This window comes from Pygoscelis adeliae, unplaced genomic scaffold (assembly GCF_000699105.1).
Source record: "Pygoscelis adeliae isolate BGI_AS28 unplaced genomic scaffold, ASM69910v1 Scaffold111, whole genome shotgun sequence".
NCBI classification, from domain to species: Eukaryota; Metazoa; Chordata; class Aves; order Sphenisciformes; family Spheniscidae; genus Pygoscelis; species Pygoscelis adeliae.
Window position 1 is genome coordinate 4,136,745 of NW_008824542.1, and position 20,547 is coordinate 4,157,291.

The 20,547-nt window shown below is 34.5% G+C and overlaps 1 protein-coding gene across 2 annotated transcripts in view; it reads left to right on the plus strand.

The window, feature by feature from the left end:
- CSMD3 (CUB and Sushi multiple domains 3) overlaps positions 1-20,547 on the plus strand; it is an 803,119-nt gene that overhangs the window by 701,784 nt on the left and 80,788 nt on the right. The window contains exons 50-53 of one of the 2 annotated variants that reach the window (XM_009321682.1): positions 1,949-2,137; positions 9,100-9,285; positions 10,648-10,842; positions 12,832-13,005. In XM_009321682.1, the coding sequence (XP_009319957.1) occupies positions 1,949-2,137; positions 9,100-9,285; positions 10,648-10,842; positions 12,832-13,005 (744 nt within the window). The remainder of the gene's footprint in view (positions 1-1,948; positions 2,138-9,099; positions 9,286-10,647; positions 10,843-12,831; positions 13,006-20,547) is intronic. The other variant, XM_009321683.1, reaches the window with a different exon arrangement.

Here is a 20,547-nt window from a genome sequence, read left to right on the forward strand (position 1 = left end):
ACATAGACAAGAAATATTTACTAGTGATCTGTATCTCTCAGAAAATACCAGTATATTTTCTTATACACTAAAGAAGTAGAGGTGTCTGTATGCCTGGTTCTTCAAAGAGTATAAGGCAGGAGCAATTTAGTATAAGGAAGAAAATATTTTCATAGTATGTGCTCTGAAACATATGGTGGTGCTTCTCATTCTGCTGCTTGCTTTAATAAAGAGTATACAAACAGCCACATGACTCCATCCTGATCAGAGTAAGCCTTTGCCTGGGAAAACTATTGACATGAAGAAAATCATGGGACATGGAAAGGCTTAGAAAAGTGCTGCCTCACTTGTTATTTATTTGCCTGAGAAAATACATACCAATAGTTACCAACATTTCTTCAAAGCATGAAGGAAGCACTTGGAAACAAACTTCCAACTTAATTTTCTTTCTTACAAAATGGGAAAATGGCCATCTTGGCTAACCAGTCTTGGCTCATGCTTGAACCAAAACGATCAGGGACAAAGTTAAATTCTTAAAAAAAAAAAAATTATCTTAAACTGGCTACCAGGTTGTAAGTCCCTTCTGGTCCACTCCTTTGGCAAGGTAGCTGAAACCAAGTGGCTTTGTACTCATGAACTTAATGAACAAGGGAGTTAAAAGACATATAAGCATAATGACAGCATAATGAATAAGAAATCTTTAATGTCTTTTAAAGACCTTCTGGCTTTCATAAAAATTTCTGATTTTTTTTTCATAGTATCTAAATAAGACTTCTGTAGGACTTTTTGTGTTCTAAATAAATCACACACACACAAAAAAGCAGATTCAGTGTTTTTGCCATGGATTTATGGTGACACATAAATATGATTATAATCTATTTTAGATTTGCTAGTTCAGTTCATTGTATCACAGAACTTGAAAGAAATAACTTAGTTATGACCAGAAGGAAAAGATTATTTGAAAAGAATTATGTGCAGTTGTCGTGGTTTAACCTCAGTCGGCAACTGAGCACCGCGCAGCCGCTCGCTCCTCCCCTCCAGTGGGATGGGGGAGAGAATCGGAAGGGTAAAAGTGAGAAAACTCGTGGGTTGAGATAAAAACAGTTTAATAGGTAGAGCAAAAGCTGCGCACGCAAGCAAAGCAAAACAAGAAATTCATTCACTACTTCCCATCAGCAGGCAGGTGTTCAGCCATCCCCAGGAAGGCAGGGCTCCCTCACGCGTAACGGTTACTTGGGAAGACAAACACCATCACTCCAAACGTCTCCCCCTTCCTTCTTCTTCCCCCAGCATTTTATACTGAGCATGACATCACATGGTATGGAATATCCTGTTGGCCAGTTTGGGTCAGCTGTCCTGGCTGTGTCCCCTCCCAGCTTCTTGTGCACCTCCAGCCTTCTCAGTCGGTAGAGCATGGGAAGCTGAAAAGTCCTTGACTAGTGTAAATACTACCTAGCAACAACTAAAACATCGTTGTGTTATCAACATTGTTCTCACCCTAAATCCAAAACACAGCACTGTACCAGCTACTAGGAAGGAAATTAACTCTATCCCTGCCAAAACCAGGACAGCAGTATGCCCTTGATGTTTCCTTCTCAAAAAAAAAAAAAAAAAAATTGTATACTACTGAAATTTATGCAATTGCAATAAATTTCATCATGAACTAAAATTCTGTAGCTTGCTTGGTTTAAAAAAGAATATGGTGAAAAAAAAAGTTATAGAAGTGAGCTATCACTATATTTCCTTTGAGGCTACTAAAACTTGAAGCCCTTATAGAGCCCTATTCTTTCACCTTTATACTTAGTGAAATTGCTTGATGCATGCATGATTAGGATACAAAATACAACAACTTTTAGTGATGTTTTCTCAGCTTGTTATCAGATGTCCACTGAATTTAACAAGAATTTGTCAAGAATTGTCATCTGGATTCTAAATGCATCTGTTATTTATTCAATATTTATGTTTAAAGCTCTCTACTGTAGTACTCCAGAGTCCCCTCCACATGGTTTCATTGTCAGTCAGACAGGTGGACAGCTCAACAGTATGGTTCGCTGGGCTTGTGATCGAGGTTTTCGGCTCATTGGGAAAAATACTGCTGTATGCAGGAAGTCTCCATATGGTTATTACTCATGGGATGTTCCAGTCCCAGCTTGTCAAGGTAAATTCTTTCATTATAAAATAATACACCTTAAGAAACTCTTTTTTTCTTTTTGTAATATAAGCCATCAGTTTTCTAACTTAAAATGAATAACAGGTAATCATTTAATGGTCATGCCTCTGTACCAAAATTTTTCTACCTAGTAAAACTTACAAAACAAATGTATTTTTAAGAAACTGTTTCAACAGAATTTGCTAAGACTGGCAGATATTACAAAAAATCTACATCACTGTGAGGGAAAAAAAACCACAAATTTAAAGTATGAAATTTTTCAAAAAGTTCATTTAAAACTGAATATTTAATAAAGTTCATTTATCATGATCCAAGAACTGTATAAAAACCAGAAAGACCTAATCTTGCTACATTTCCAAGAACAGGAAACTGGACCAAAAAAGCATTGCCTATGATGCCATTCTAATCTTTCGCAGTTCAAATTGAAATTTAAAAGAGCATTCATTGGGTTAACTGTATATTTAGTTTCTTCTGCCTTATAGAAAACATATTCTACTTAACAAGGAAAAGGAAATGGTTATTTATTACCCATCGTACTTGTATTCTAATTCTTCCTTTCCTGAAAAGAATGCTATTGTTCTGATAACTTACCTATTTCACTCCAGTGAACTATTAGAATTATTTTTTTTCATGAGAAGTTGCAGATGTGTTTATTCAAAATATGTGCATTTTGTTCCAGTTGACCAGTGGAGATAAATGCTGTAGGAATGTTCCATGTTAATTTCCCATGAGGTTTTTTTGACAAAAATTCTTTAAACTGTATATTTCTAAAGCAAAACTACCTAACCTTTGTCAAAGGTGAAACAATCTCAGTTATAAAAGCTTTTTGATAAATTTCTATTAATATATAAAAAGTGTGCCTGTATTTTTAAGAACGTAAAATCTTCAGAAAAAAAAAAAAGTACAGGCAGTGCATTTGCTACATATCATTCTTTAGCTCTTTCATCAGTTTTCTAAGGACTGCTTTCGTGACAGTTATTTGTAGAACTTGATCAGACTGTTAATAAGATGTATCAAATTTGGACTTCAGTAAGGCCTTTGACACCATCTCCCACAGCATTCTCCTCGAGAAGCTGGCGGCTCACGGCTTAGACAGGTGTACTCTGCGCTGGGTCAAAAACTGGCTGGACGGCCGGGCCCAGAGAGTTGTGGTGAACGGAGTTCAATCCAGTTGGCGGCCGGTCACGAGCGGTGTTCCCCAGGGCTCAGTTTTGGGGCCAGTTCTGTTCAATATCTTTATCAATGATCTGGACGAAGGGATCGAGTGCACCCTCAGTAAGTTTGCAGACGACACCAAGTTGGGCGGCAGTGTTGATCTGCTCGAGGGTAGGAAGGCTCTGCAGAGGGACCTGGACAGGCTGGATTGATGGGTCGAGGCCAACTGTATGAGATTCAACAAGGCCAAGTGCTGGGTCCTGCCCTTGCGTCACAACAACCCCATGCAGCGCTACAGGCTTGGGGAAGAGTGGCTGGAAAGCTGCCTGGCGGAAAAGGACCTGGGGGTGTTGGTCGACAGCCGGCTGAACATGAGCCGGCAGTGTGCCCAGGCGGCCAAGAAGGCCAACGGCATCCTGGCCTGTATCAGAAATAGTGTGGCCAGCAGGAGCAGGGAAGTGATCGTGCCCCTGTACTCGGCACTGGTGAGGCTGCACCTTGAATACTGTGTTCAGTTTTGGGCCCCTCACTACAAGAAGGATGTTGAGATGTTGGAGCGTGTCCAGAGAAGGGCAACGAGGCTGGTGAGGGGTCTGGAGAACAAGTCTTATGAGGAGCAGCTGAGGGAGCTGGGGTTGTTTAGCCTGGAGAAAAGGAGGCTGAGGGGAGACCTCATTGCTCTCTATAACTACCTGAAAGGAGGTTGTAGCGAGATGGGTGTTGGTCTCTTCTCCCAAGTAACTGGCGAAAGGACGAGAGGAAATGGCCTCAAGTTGTGCCAGGGGAGGTTTAGATTGGATGTGAGGAAAAATGTCTTTACTGAAAGAGTGGTTAAACATTGGACCAGACTGCCCAGGGAAGTGGTTGAGTCACCATCCCTGGAAGTATTTAAAAGACGGGTAGATGAGGCGCTTAGGGACATGGTTTAGTGGGCATGGTGGTGTTGGGTTGACGGTTGGACTCGATGATCTTGGAGGTCTCTTCCAACCTTAATGATTCTATGATTCTATGATTCTAACGTGAAATGAAAAAAAACCTAAACAAAAAGCTTACCAAATTCAAATAGCAGGTAATTATTCTCAACATACTGAGCAGAATTCAGTAATGGAAATAGTTGCAATACTCAGATAATACTTTAGGAACAAGTGGAATTAAGGGCTTAGTAATCTGATGGTATCTGATCAAGTACAAAGACTGTTGACCAACTGTTAGTGTATTAAAAATTATTTAATGTATGTATTAATTGAATAACAGTTAGTTTTAATTATGCATTTAATGAGAGCTAACTGTGATACATGGTATGAACTTTATCCAATTCCAGCAAGTCCTTGTGCACAGAAAGTGGTTTGTGGCCATGATATGTAGCTGCAACTCACAACAGCAAACTCTTCAGTTTCAACCTAAAGACACTTTATTACTGCAAAAACCCACAGGAATAAGCTGTTTCTGTACATATGTCATACATCTAAGCTTCCTGTTGTTTTGCGGAGGTGAAAATTATCCCCTGTACCTGGATAATACAGAAGATTTATGATATGATCTCTTGTTTCAAAAGGTTGAGAACACCATCAATATCCCTCATGTTCTTTCACAGAGGATATTTACAAGACACGAGGGCTTTGCCATTCCCCCTACTACTGAGCAGTACAGCTTCACCACAAAGTAGTTCTAATTCTTTTAAGTATGGGCTAGTGGTTTTTAGAACTTCATGATATAGAGGATGAACATTGTTTTAACAACTACTATAATTGTCAGTCAGAATTTACCAACTATTTTGCCAAGTGATACCAAATGACAATGTCACAGTCTTACCTTCTACTTCACATTCTCTGTCATTTATAGCATTACTAGCAAAGCCATTTTTATCAGTTCTTTCACACATCTGAATGTAGGATTGCCACAGATGACCATTTAACACAGCAAAAAAAAGTATTAGGCTTTTTTTTTTTACATAGCAGTGCAAGGGAAAAAAAAAGATATTTGCAATTTCTTTAGAAACAATGCATCTCATTTTAATCTATTTGTTTTCTGTGTCCTAAATTAAGATTACCAGTCAAATCACAGTAGTAGTTACTGGCATTATCCTATAGGAAATGAGAAACCTAAGGCCTCTAAATTTATGAATTCTTTAATGATACCTCTACAGTCAGCACAGCTACTGATTTGTGGTAGTTTGTTCTTTTTTTTAGCAATGCTAAGTCCATTTCTTGGCAAACATTTTTTACTGCCTGCAAAATGTTTCATGACTGTACTTAAACTAATGCTTTCTCTTTATATTTTTCATTTTATATCTGTACCACTATTATCACTTCTGAATCCTCTCCTGTAATCAATGAATGCCAGTAGCCTTTTCCACTACAGCTTTTTTTTCCAAGTTCATGCGTAATGTTAAAGCAATTTTTAATGTTCTCATTCTTATACCTATATGAATAGAAATCTTGATCTCTGAACTTCTAAATAGATAATACCAGCCATTCTTCAGATCACTTGCACTACAGCACTGACAGAACCTGAAAAATCCAGATACACATTTTAACCTTGGATGAAAGCTTTTTTACATTATTTATAGAACTAAACATTTCTCAGTAGAAGACACTCAATGCAGTAGTAAAGAATCAAAAAGAAATGCCTCAAGCCAGACTTCAGCAATTACCTGAAACCTGTTTCAAAGTTAATATAAAAGCACCCTTCCTCTGTCATGAAAAGAGGTAAAAGGATACTGCTTCAAAATCTAATATTATATTAGTATAATGGTAACAACAGTACAAATTAATTACAAACTTCTACTGTTCTAACTTTTAGATATTAACTATTCTGTTTATATAGACATACATTAAATGAATCAAAATGTGAGTGTTGTCATTCATGTATCCATCTCAGTTTTAATGATATTAAGCCTCTGATCACAAGTCAATAAAAGATTCCCGTGGTTAACTAAATTATGAGGTCTGATTATGATAAACTTTTTAATGAATGAATAGATTTACAATGATCTATATGAATACAAGAATTAACATGAATTCATATAAATGATTGAATATTTACAATGGATCGTAGATATCAGAAGATTCAAAGTGTTTTAATACATTCATTTTTCTCCCAGTTATTTTTTTACATTTTAATTTTTTATCCCAACATTACATGATTCTTGGTTTTAATTATGCAATATTTCTCTTGCAGATAAACATTTCTCACACAGGCCTCATCAGAAACCAGTATTAATGTTTTATAATATCATATATGGGTAACAGGCAAATGCTTTTACAGGAATTCTAGATAGAGATGTTAAGTAAGTAAAGGTTAAAACATAGTGCTATATCCAGAAGAATTTTCTAGCTCAGTAATCTAAATTGTCCGTAACAGCAGACATAAGTGTGGCATAACTGGTGATTGTTATGCAAATTATAGTAAAGCATTAAAAAAAAAGAGAATACCAAGAATACCTGGTTACATATGATACCTGACGAGTTATGATTTTCTCAAAAATTAAGCTAAAGTACATTTGTAGTGGTCTGGAACAAATATCTGATGTGCATAATATCTTCTACCTTTACATTTTTTTAGACATGGCTATAGGTTTGAGATAGTCATATTCATATACATTAGAACAATTAATATATCTATGTATAAGTCTTGTATTTATTCAAAATAGACTTCTGTCTATTTTCAAATGCTTGACTGTATTGGGATAGGTGTGAAAACTCAATAACTTATTAAATGTCAAAAACATAGTTGACATCCTTTAAAGTGATTTGTAAGGCAATCTACATGAAATTTAGTTTTCATAAAATTTCTTAATTCTTCACAAGTTGAATGTCCAAGTAGTTAAGTTTAGAGGAGTATATCACTGAATATTTTCAGTAGTCTTGCCTGTGTTTGAAATGCTCCTGGTAAATGTTATCAGCTCTAGACTGATGTCTGCATTGATACTCAATTTTTTTCTCATATCCCTGAGATGTGAAAGGTAGCTACATCTACCAAGTGGTGTTGTTCTTAAGTGAGGCAGAGCAAATCCAAGGATCGGAGGTCCTTTATAGGATGAATAGTCTGATTTCTGTTTGGGAAATTGTCATCACAGAAACGTTGAATAGTGCCTTAACATTTAATGAAGGGTATTTAAGAACTTCATCCTGGTCTAATAATAATTTCTGAAATTTCAGATAAGTCTTTAGAATGCACTGGTGGTCTTTGAGAACTAATAAAATTAAAGTCTTCCAGGGGCTGTATGTGTATATCTTTGGAATTGGAACGGTGTTCTGAAGTTTTTGAACAAAGAATAGATTTTAATGTTTCAGTTGCAATTACAATTACAATGTTGACTGGCAATACTGTCCAAGCTGACATATAATGACCAAACATTTCTGTGATAGACCTGTTTTTTGGGCACTTTGGATGTTCCGTATTTGTCATTTTTATCCTGTCAAGTTGTCAGATGTGGCAATAACTTGTCTTGATCTTTTCACATTTTTTTCCCTTAACTAAAAGCTAAATTTCTATGTGAGTTTCCACATATGTAAAATTCAGCTCATAACTGCTATAAACTAAAAATGTCATTGAGTGATTCCTTGGGAGCTCTGTTGTTTATATAAAAGGCTGTTATCAAGCATTTGGTGTGCTGGAAACTTGTTTCTTAAAAATTTAAGGTTAAGGATAGGATATATTTTTCTTGTGCCACAAGATTGATTCTGTTAACATCGATAATATGACTCAAAATTTATCAAGTCACTAATGGAGATTTTTGAATACTGAAGGAGTAATTAATCTTAATGGTAGATATAAAACATCTCAGGTTGTATCTACAAAATATCTGATGCATATTTTGCTGATTGCTAAAAGAGACAGAATTTGCAGTATATGAACAAGTAGTGCTGTAGTATTTGTTGGTGCTCAGGATCGTAAGCAACAGCTGTTAACATGTTACAAGTCTTTTGGGGGTTGATACTAGTTTTTACACCCTGCTGAATGCTGGCCCTTCTGGCAACTCCGTTATTGTCTGAAACTTCTTTTTATCATTAATGTGGTTTTGAAGGAAGAGGTTAGCTTGGCCAGTTATGCAGTAAACAGTGTTATTTGATTATACCTTGGTTATACCAGCTTTTGATTATCCTCCCCTTTGCACAGATAGCTCTGCCTAATCTTGCTGCTGCAATCCAAACTATTGAGGAATTCAAGATATAATAAACACCAACTTGGTCATATTCCCAAAACAGACAGAGCATTATTTAGAGACAGATCTTCTCTTGGTACTTTCTTTCTGCTGAATAATTTAAAAAAAAAAAAAAGGTGGCTTACACTTTCATTTGCCAATTTTAAATATTTTCAAAAGGGTATTTTCTTTCTGCTTTGCAGGAGGAAAAATAGAATGTTGAAAGTTAATTTTAGTGCTGTGCCGGAGGTCACACAGTACATCTGATGGAAGAAACCTGAAGTACAACCTAGATTCCTAATGTCTGAGACTGGTGCTTTACTCATTCAACCATGCTGATTGTATTTTTCCCAGATATTCTCTATTGCCTCTTCTTTGATTTTCTTCTGCATTTTGGATGGATAGCTGCAGAGTTATGAACCATTGTTCTTATTTTAACCTCCTCCATCAAAAGACAAAAACTTCCTTAGACTTAATTCCCTAAAATTTTAAGGGAATTTATTTTTAGGCTTAAAATACACATTAAGGAGTTAAAAAGTCATTTTTATGAATGTAAGACTGTTGATGTTACAATGCATAAACTCTTTGAGATGAGTGGAATTTTATAGGGAAGAAGATATAAAATAACTATGTCTTTCTCTTTACTCAGCAATATCTTGTGGAATTCCTAAAGCTCCATTAAATGGTGGGATATTAACTACAGATTACTTAGTTGGCACCCGCGTTACTTATTTTTGCAATGATGGATATAGACTATCAGCCAAGGAACTTACTACTGCAGTCTGCCAGCCGGATGGTACCTGGAGCAATCACAATAAAACACCTCGCTGTGTAGGTAAGTAACATGTAAAAACTCTCCAGTGAGTAAGAACCTGGCTGTACATTTTGTTTATTTATCCAAGGCACAAATCTTAAATTTTCAGCTTCAGGTTACTTTGACCTATGAATAATTGCTGGTATTAAATTATTGTGAAATACATATTTGAAAAGTATATATCTGAGACATATATTGAAACATTCTGTGACAGCAGAAAAAATACACTAGAGATTATAGAATATATTCAAGCTGATAATTAATTTGCAGCTAAATCAAAGTTAGTGGTTGCAGAGGTTTATGCAAAAGCCATCTCTTCAGTGAGAGCTGCACAGTTCATATACTGTTAACAAACCCTATTTACTATCCAGAATTGCAAAGTCTCTGGTACTCTGGGATACTTGTTTGAAACTGCTGCTTATTATTTGTATTCAGCCCATCATTATAATCCTACACCATCTAAACTTGGGGGAACATCACTGAAGAGAAAATGCATGTTCAGTCCCAAAGAGACGTGGATACCATCAAAGTTATAAATGGGGTATGAAAACCTGGGTGATTGTAAAACTGATACAGAAATGTCAGAGTGTCTGATACACATTAAGAGTTGCATTATCTCACCCAATGAATTTTGCAAAGGAAAGAAAACATACCCTAGAATAATTTTCAAGGATTTTCCCTTTTTCCTTTTTTTTCCTTGTTCTTGTAAATTGCATTCTTTCATGCCTTTTCCTCTATCTAAAGAACCAATCTGAATGGAGAGAAAGAAAGTAGTATCCAGCAAAGATTTTCCTCTGTGCCTTTTGGTCATGGAAAAAATTGTTATGCTTGTTAACCTTTTTCTATTAGATTAGGGTTGTAGAATGTTTTTGTTTGGTTTTTGGAGGAAGAACACATAGAAATACGAAATGAGATAAAAATGTGTAGCTGCTGAAAAAACATCTTGGATATGGATATTATTTTGTCTGTCACCAATGTTGCAGCCTCTCCAAATAAGTATTTAAGATCTCACGGAATTTACCTGGGTGTAAAAATAATTCCTATATTGAAATGTAGCTAATGTTTTAGTAAAGATGTCTGATGTAAAGTGTCACAGGAGTTCCATGACTATCAATCTATGGTAAATTCAGCCATGGTGTAGATTCTTTCTACACCAATTGCATAGCTCTGCATACACAGTTACTACTCTGTCTGGGTTATTGATAATTATTAATTAAATGAGAGAACTCGTGCCTGCTAACCACAGGCAATTTCAAATAGAGCCTTACTCTTCAAACATTATGTCACTGTGTTTAAAATATATTTCTGAATTAATAATGCTACAGATTTTCCTAATTTGCCTGTACTAAGCCACAAATAACTATGTTTTTGTTATTCTGGAAGTTGTTACATGTCCAAGCATCAATTCTTTTACACTGGAACATGGAAGATGGAGAATAGTGAATGGTTCACATTATGAGTATAAAACAAAAGTAGTTTTCAGCTGTGATCCAGGGTATTATGGTTTGGGACCAGCATCTATCGAGTGTCTTGCTAATGGCACATGGAGTTGGAGAAATGAGCGGCCTTACTGCCAAAGTGAGTACATGTTGTATCTGCACCTGCTGTACAGACTTCAGATAAAAATATTTTATTTGGCTAAATTAGAAATTAACTAATTAAATATTGGAATCAGTTAATTAGAAAAATGTTTCCTCGCTGGAATTCCTGGGTATCCTAAAGGCTATTATTTACAAATACAATCCATTAGGTTTAGTGACAAGGAAATATCTGTAAATGCACTTCTGGATTTTAAAGGTCCCTAAATCTATAAAGGTACAAATAAGTAATAGAGAACATTTTCCTATATATTTTTCAAGGTCAAGAATGCTGTATAGTCTAGAAAAATGCAAAAACTTTGTATCCTGTCTGCACACTTGATAAGTAAAATAATCTCTCCTTTCAGCTGGTTACCATATAGTGTGCAAGTCTACATCATTCCTACCATTAGCTGGTATCCTGATAACCTGCAATAGCTACTTTTCAAAAATATAAGTAATGAATATTCAGATACTTTAAGCAAGCTAAATGTGTGGCTACAGTTATGCTTCACTCCTCCACCCCTGTGAAAAGCAGGTTTCTTTATATATTTAAATTTAGTCTCCTGTTTTTCAAAATTGTGGGATTTTGGGTATACTTTGAAGCCCCAAAAGCCCCTCTTTGTGAAACAACACATGACATACGCTCTGATAGAATGGGTTATGACTGTGGTTTTGGTGCATGTATCTAAACTGTGTGTATCTGCATGTATGTGTATAAATCCACACATATGTAAAAAGCAGAAAAAAAATGTGTAGATAAGCCAGATAACTGTGATTTAGAATATATTTAGAATTTATTGAGAATATTACAGAATCATAGAATAGAATCATAGAATAGTTTGGGTTGGAAGGGACCTCTAAAGGTCACCTAGTCCAACCCCCCTGCCGTGGGCAGGGACATCTTCAACTAGATCAGGGTGCTCAGAGCCCCCTCCAACCTGACCTTGAATGTTTCCAGGGATGGGGCATCCACCACCTCTCTGGGCAACTTGTTCCAGTTTTAATATATTGGAAACTAATAAAAAAGTAGCTGAAAAATGCAATTCAAAGACAGATTAATTATACTAGAAATTAACCTTCATTTTGAGATCTTTATAACCTACTGGAAATTTCATTTATAATTTAGAGGATTTTTAAAAGTTAATTGCAATATTTCACCTCAGCTAGTGTTAAAAATATTGTGTATATGTCTGTATCTATATCTCTATAGCTAATATATATACTCTATATATAAACACACCTATATAGTGTATATAGGTATTTTACATACTATATATGTACTTGTAACACTTTTTTCTTTAAAAGACAAACATTTTTCACTGTTTTGGGAAGTTTTGTTTGCAATATTACCATTTACATTTTTTTTTAGCATAAAGTGCACTAGATGCTTTCACCCTTTGATAATCCACCATCTTGTTTACTAATACTAAAGTTCTTTTACTAATTCTTAAAAGAAAATTATTAAAGAAATATGATTTTGAATGAAAACATTTTGAATTGTAAATAAATAGCAAGGAATTCCATGCACATGGTTCACTCATTATAACAACGTATTGTGTGAATGCTAGGGCAAGCATTTCATTATGAACTAGAAGATAAAAATGACATCTTTCCAAAGAAACATAAAAATAATTTTTAAAATGGCAACAATTGTAACATTCCAATATTAAGAAAAAGTAATTGATAAAACCAAGTTAATTAAATAAAAATTAATAATGTTCGGAACGGTGAGTTTTTTTAACTTTACAGAGACAATTTTAATTGGTGTCACACACCCCTGCTTTCTTAAGTATTATATCTGGGGAAGTAATAGTCTTTGTATGCAGAGTTTTTCATCTATTTTTTCTACAGAGCAAAATACTTCAAGCTGTGAAATTTGTTTATCTGGTTGACTGGTTGATAAGTATTACTGGTTGATAAGTGTTATTGTATGTGTGTTTGTGATACTCAGCTGTACATTTCTGTTTTTTTTGGTTTTGCCATAAAGTTATTTCCTGTGGAGAATTTCCTACACCTCCAAATGGGAATAAGATTGGAACTCAAATCACATATGGATCTACAGCTATATTTACTTGTGACTCAGGATACATGCTAGTTGGCTCTGCCGTGAGGGAATGTCTGTCTTCTGGACTCTGGAGTGGAATTGAGACCAGATGTTTAGGTATGGACACTACTGTCACAGCTTACCTATTTTCTTTCTCTCTAGCAGACAAAAGCAAGCAAATCGAATCAGCTTGCCTCTTTCTGTTAGCACAGACATTGAAGACAGTTCTGCATTTTAAAAATGTGTGTGGCTGGGTTGTTTTCCTTATCAAATTATAACTATGGTTACCTTTCCACAGATTGATTCCCTTTTTCAATACCTTCCCAACATGCAAAACCTGTGTCACTGGATTGCTGCATATGTCTCTAAAGTAGACCTATACATAAACAGCAAGACTGATTGATTCCAGATGTGTCAGCTATTATACATACCCTCAGTAAAATATCTGCATAGTAGACCTGAACTCAATGGTTATGTTACAGAATTTGTACATTTGCAAAAGATACAGGAAAAAAAAAAAAAGATGTTTGTGGAAACTTTGGCAGGAGCACTGCAACGTTATTTCTGATAGAAAATCACTATCCAGTCACAATTTATGGAATTTGACACTCTTTAGTTGTACATGTTTAAGCATCTTCACTTATTTAAAATACTCAGACACCAGTCCCTGAATAGTTTATGAGTAAAATGAATATGTGATCTCAGTGAAACAATTTCAGGGCTTCTTTTTAATTCATTATTATCATACGTACCTTGATCTGGGTTATTGTGTTAACAGTAGAGACATTGATTTTAAGTCTATATGCAATTAACGTTTTAGTTTCAGTTGAAATCAAAGCTATGATAGTGTTCTGATTTTAGAATGCAATATGAAAGTCGTATTGTACCTTGTGGGGGCATGAGAATATAGAAGAATATAAAAGAATATTCATGAACTGAGACTTTCAGAAGAATCTGAACTAGTAGATATATTAAATATAGGGGTTTGTTGCAATATATCTTTGTGCAGATTGCCATTTACCTTTTTAGACTACTTTCCATCCCAAATAATTTTCCTTCTGCTTTTGTATTTTGTATTTCCTTCTCCTTTTGTATTCTGCAAATAATACAGCATTATTTGGTACAAATCTTCAATTAAGCTTAATTTGAGTGGCTCATGAATGAGCAAAAGTGTTTCTTATCGAGCTACCAGTCTGAAGCTGGAATGTTTCCTGACATATAGCTGAGTGGAACAGACAGGCTTTGTTTGTTTCACTTTTACAATGAAAACTATTTAGCAAAGGGGGGAAAAAAGAAAAGATCTTCATGTTTGATTTTCTTTTTCTTCTAAGTTGTCAGAAATGGTAAGACAGACTGTTTTAAATCTAAAAGTTTGGGGGCACCATAGTATGTGTGTAATCAAAATGTTCTGACATTTTTTTTTTTCATGTTTACTGGTTTGTCTGCAAAGGTTACAGCTATTGAACTTTGGAGAAATATAAAAATTTTCATCAGAGAAATATTAATCTAAAACCAGCCAAATTGTCTGCTATTTGTCAATAGCACCTTGGAAAAATACTTGTTTGAAGAATTTTGCCAAAATAAATTTATGACAAGTGAAGATCAACACAGAATGAATTTAATTTCTCCTACATTTGCCTGTAGAAATAAAAATGTAATATAATCTTAATAATGGTAATAGGTTGCATATCTTTACTTGAAACTTAAAATAAGACCCTAAAGTAATCAATTTTCAGATGAAAACAAACTTTTTTTTACTTCTCAGAAGAGATTCATTATTATTAAGTTCATATACTATAATGTCCAGTAACAATAAACAGTTAAGAAAATGTGTTAAAACAACTATATGATTAAAGGGGAAAACAGTAATCGAAAAGATACCTTTTGTATCATACTAATAGGACTACAGTAAATCTTCAAATGTATATCTTCAAAGCTTTAATGATGACAAATTGTTGAAGAGAGCATGAATAAAAGTTTTACAGAAATAGAATGTAGTATACATCATATATAGCATACAGAAAAACATGTATAGCTTCTTAAAAAGAAAACAAAACCAAAACAAAACAAAAAAGAAAAGCTAGTGACAGAGCAAATTTAAAAAAGGGAGAGAGTAATGGCTACCATAATTGCTCTAGCAGCAACACTGCCTGCTGTGCTACATCACTGTGCAGGAATGAGTTTTCTGGAAAGACTCAGACTAACTCAGTTCAATTCTTCTTTCTTCAACAAGTAATTTGAGACTTAAGATAGAGGGATGGGTTCAGCTAATGGCAAATCAAAAGTCAGAAATTTGTTTAAGAAGGTTGAGAAAGAAAAACTTGTCAGAAGGTGGAGGAAGTGGAGGAAATTAAAGAAATGATAGAATGTGGGAGAAAGGAGATAAAATAGAGCAGGAAGATCTACAGAGCAGGTATTGTAATGATCCGAGAAATACATTTTTGTGCAACTTATAAATAAATTCTGGTGTTTGTTTTCAATCACTGAAAAATAGTAAGAAAAAAATAAAATTTCGCTTTTAACTTCTAAAACTTTTCTGCTCACAGCCATAAACTTTTTTTATCATTTATCTTAGAGCCTTTCCACTTTTACTTGCTGAAAAGTGTAGTTATGCTTGGACTCAAGCAGCTGCCAGTGTATTTCTATTTTAAGTGTTGAAGATGCCTTAAGAGTACACTTAGATGACATTAATGAATTCCAAGTATTTTGTTTAAAAATACAAGTTATTTTTTCAAAAGTGTTACTCAAATTGTTTCATTTAATCATTGTGTTAGACAACTGAATTTTCATTCCAGTTATGTGTAATTTGAAAAATTTATGAAAGGTGGAATAAATACAAATATAAGTATCAGCAACAGAACCTAAAAATAGTTATTTTTGAACCTAATTAGATATTAGATATAGAAGAGAACTTGATAGTTTTCACAGCCCTTTTTTGTCTTTCTTTTTCTGTTCCTGCTTCTTTTATTACAAGGAGACCGATAGTACTTTATGACTATTGAATCTTAGGAGACAGTAAATGGCAAAGAGGATTAGAACATTTAACACGACTGCCCTCCTTCCTGAACCTAACATTTTTTTTGCAGAATACCTAAATAACAATGCAGTACTGTGTGAGTAATCATATCAATGTAATGATCTTAGTTTGATCTCTCACTGAATGTAGTGGGAAATTGAGTTCTACATCAGTATTCTTGTTCTCCATAGCTCATGAGAAGAAATAATGTTCAAGTTGAAAAAATAAAAAAGCCCAAAACAACAGAGAGCTACTGAAGTAATCCTGTTGTAGAAGTCTTAGAAACAAATAAATGTTTCACAAGATTTTATGGTGAAAAAAATATGAAAAAAAAAATCACTTCAGTCTTTTAAAATAAAGTAATAGTCAAAGATAAAAACCATGACTATTGTGTTTCCAAGGTTACAGACTGCCTCTTGCAATTTATTGTCCTTGATCTTTTTCTATACTGAAAATATTAAATCAGTTTCTGGGGGAAAGTCTATGTAATAAATCCTGGAGAAACATTCAGAAACATAGAATAGATTTCTATTGAATATACTATTCATAAAAAGAGACTGCCAAATCTCTATATTTTGTTATACACTTTCCTTGGGGAAAAATATTTAAATATTTGATGAAGAAATTAATTGTTCTATTTCTGCTTTTATGAAAGCTTAACATATTTACATTATTTTATTTATTGATGACATTAATTTTATTTGCTTTAATTTACTGACATGAGTAACAATGATCATTAAAACATATATTTTCATAATTATAAAAAAAGTTCTGAAGGTTTTTTATTTATTTATTTTAATACCTGTAATCAGCTATTTATTAAACTGAGCATTTCCCAGAGTGGAAATATATAGGGTCCACTTGGTTACCTCCATATTATTTTCCAGAAAGCAGCACAATTTTTAAAGTGACTGTGGATAGAAGTTGATGTGATGTAGATCAGTGTGTGCTGAAATGAATTTTCTTGAGGTCATTTGTTGGCTTTTAAAATGTTTCCTGTATTATTTTGGTTACTATTTCAGAAAACCTAGTTAAAAAAACCCCAACAAAATAAAGCTAAGAAACAAAAATATAGCATGCTTTGAAAAGCCTTTCTGTTGGATTGAATTCTTCTTATACTTAAAAGCAGCAGCTGTTTTCTTAGGTTATTCTAAAGCATTCTAATTTCTTTCTAGGACCTTGCTCATTGTTAATATAATGTGCAAAGTTTCATACTTCTCTTTGCAGGGTATCTAATTTTATTAAGTTTCTCTCAGTTGTGTTAGCTGCATGACTGAAAGTAATTTTAGAAGATGCTTACACATCACGTCAATGAAAATCATGTGAAAACTGGGAAAAAAGATTATTTTCAACCAATCGTCAAACTCATTGGAGAAAAGATATCTTACGCAAACTTTTCTTTTTTGTTGATTGGTGAGCTTACTCCAGCTTTTCACATTTCTTTAAATTGTGAATCCACCCTCTTCAACACAGCTGGACTACACTTAACCCTCATTTGTTAATTCCTTCTTCTTTCTCAATTCTTCCTGACATCTAAACATATTGATAAAATAGACCTGTTGATATTCTCTCCCTTAATTACCAAAATTCATTGCTGTCGTTTCCTACATATATCCTAGGAAGAATCAGCAATTGCTGGAATGATAGGTGTGTTCGGTTCTGCAAGTTAGTATTAAATCAGAAATCAAGATAAACAATGAAATATGGTTAATTTTTTTAAAGATCTATAAGATGTCATATTTTGTTGTTAATCTTGATGTTAGTAAATGATGTTATATTTTGTTCACTCAGAGAACTAAACACACCTTTATAAAATGCTAAGTATACATATGAATTAAAATGCAAAAATGAAGAATGGAGTTTACTTGATCAATAAGACATATGGAGCTGTGTTTCCAATACCTGACTAATACTAGAGGAGTTTTCAATAAAGACAGGTAGCAGAAAAAAGCTAATTGGGCTAGAGTGAGCATTAAATGTCAGCATTTATTCATGCTTGCCATACAATACTATCAGGAATACCTTTCATCTCTTCTCCTAAGAGAAATAGTAAACCTCATATACTGTGTCTTTGTCTGCATTAATAAATAATCCAGCAGAAAGGAGCAGATCATGAGACAAATAATTGGTTCTGAATTCTCTATATCTGCATTACCTATGGTTCAGAGAATTTTCCTTGGATAGTATCTGGTCTAATCCTCTGGGCTAAATGTCATCATTACTCATATGGTTCTAAGTTGTCAAAAGGACCTGTCAGAAATTTTGACCTCTTTGTCTCTAAAAGGAGATAGAACACTTGTTTTGTGCACCTAGAGTTGAGCTTCTCAATGTTTTACTCATCTCTCTCTTCCTTTTTTCATACAAAAATACCAATTCGAAACACTAATGAGTCATTGGTGACAGCCTGCTACTCACAAAGAAAATATGATGACATATGAGAAAACATTTATCCAATAGCTCTGTACAGAGCAATGCTGTCAATGTGGTAAAAAGAGTAGCAGACATACTGGCTGGGCAGAGCAACCCTGTAAGCTGACAGTGAAGAATATGCAGTGCATTAATCAATCAGTGCTGTGGAGAGGTGTGCAGGATTTTTAAGGATCTGCCATTTAGCACCTCCAGTTGATTCATAACTGAAAGGTAACGTGATAAGGGATGAAAAGTTCTTTCCATAAGACCAGTTTACTAGGTCTGTGTACATTAGTGAATGAAAGCACCAGTGGGGAAGTTAGATAGTCAAATTAGAAGGTATGAAAAGATATTACATTTTTGTATGTTGTGGATCAATTAAATCAGGAACTGAAATATTTACATACTTATGATATATGCAATTTATGTATCTGGAAGAGCAAGGTAGAACAGTAGACCTGGAAATTATCTTTCAATTCTTTTATTTGAGAGGAAGGCATGCATACTCAGGAGTGAGTGTACCTTTAAATTTCTATCAGGTAAGGACAAAGGAACCGTAGTATTTATATTTTCCCAATGAGCTTTCAGTCACTGAAAGATTTCTATGGCTACGTATCCTCTGAAGTGTAGCCTTTCTGCCACTATTTTCATCCTTAAAACTTTTGGAAAAACATACAAGCAACTAACTTTTTCCTCTTCACTGTTTTTAAACATCTTTTTTTTAAACTCATGGTATTTCAAGTAAAAAGGAATCTGTATCTCCAGTGATACTAAATCAATATATCTAGGGTTAGACATGTGCTTCTCTTTGTTCTTCAATACTACTGCATAATAATAACAACTAGACTTTCAAATGAGTTATATGATGTTTCATCTTTAAAGAATTACTCAGCCATTTCAAATAATTCAGCAGAGAACTTCCCTCTGTGGGCCATGGATTAAAAAAGATTTAAAAGAATGTTGCCATTCATCCTGAGCAGTTTTAGTACAGCTTGAACAGTTGGCAAGGTGAGGATCTTCTGTAACTAACAGGAGAAAGACCCCAAACCCTGTTTTGTCCAGGGCTGTGCCAGTGTCTTTTCAATACTGTGATTTTCTATAAAAGATGTTGTTTGTGAACAGGAGGATGTAAAAAAAAAATATATCCGTATAAGAAATGCAAGCCCTGTAGAGAAGAAAGAAATTCCAGCAAATAATTCTTCCCTCCTCAGCTGAGGTCATCTTGACAGGTTAATTAACTTTGTTGAATAATAACCTAAATCTCTTTTTCAATAATATATTGTTATGTAGATTTCTTTCACTACTATGCTCATGTTTGACATTATTGAGAGCTAAAATAAGCATAGGCACGTTTTTGCAATCTAATGTAAAGATTCTGGATTAATTTATTCCTACTCTTGCATCTCAGAGAGTAACCTGCAGAAAAGAAACCTCATTTGCAGCTGAGGTTTCAAAGGTTCTGACACTAAGATATTATGCTCATTCTTCGTTGCTAGAGCTGGATTTCATGGCAAGTTAGGTAATTTATTTGGTGCTCACACGTTATTAATATCCTTTGTTCCCACTTTTTGACTAATTTTGTTTCTTAATAATATTTCATGTAGTTATTCTTCTCAAGCTTTGCTAGACTGGGAATTGAGAATGTTATAGTGCTTATTTCCCCCCCCAAATCTGCTACTCAGAAAAAACTTCACATTTAATCATAGAATCATAGACCAGTTTGGGTTGGAAGGGACCTCTAAAGGTCATCTAGTCCAACCCCCCTGCCGTGGGCAGCGACATCTTCAACTAGATCAGGTTGCTCAGAGCCCCGTCCAACCTGACCTGGAATGTTTCCAGGGATGGGGCATCCACCACCTCCCTGGGCAACCTGTGCCAGTGTTTCACCACCCTCAGTGTAAAAAATTTCTTCCTTAGATCTTAATCTTTTCCTTTGTAGCATTCACTCATTGCCTTTACAAAAGTGACATCTTTTGATTCAGTATTATAAATTACAGGTTACATTAAGACCTAGGGGCCTCAACTGGATTCATAGAACTGTTGTATAGGTTTTTTATATCTGTATCGTAGAAAAGATGGAACTATACCCAGTCTTACGATACAGCACCAAAATAAAGACATTGACAATGAACAAGGCTATCCTGAAAACAGTCTAGAATAACCTAGTCTAAAATAGTCTAGAATCCTAACCTAGTGTGATGTCAGCTATTTACTACTAGGGTGTTAGAATATCA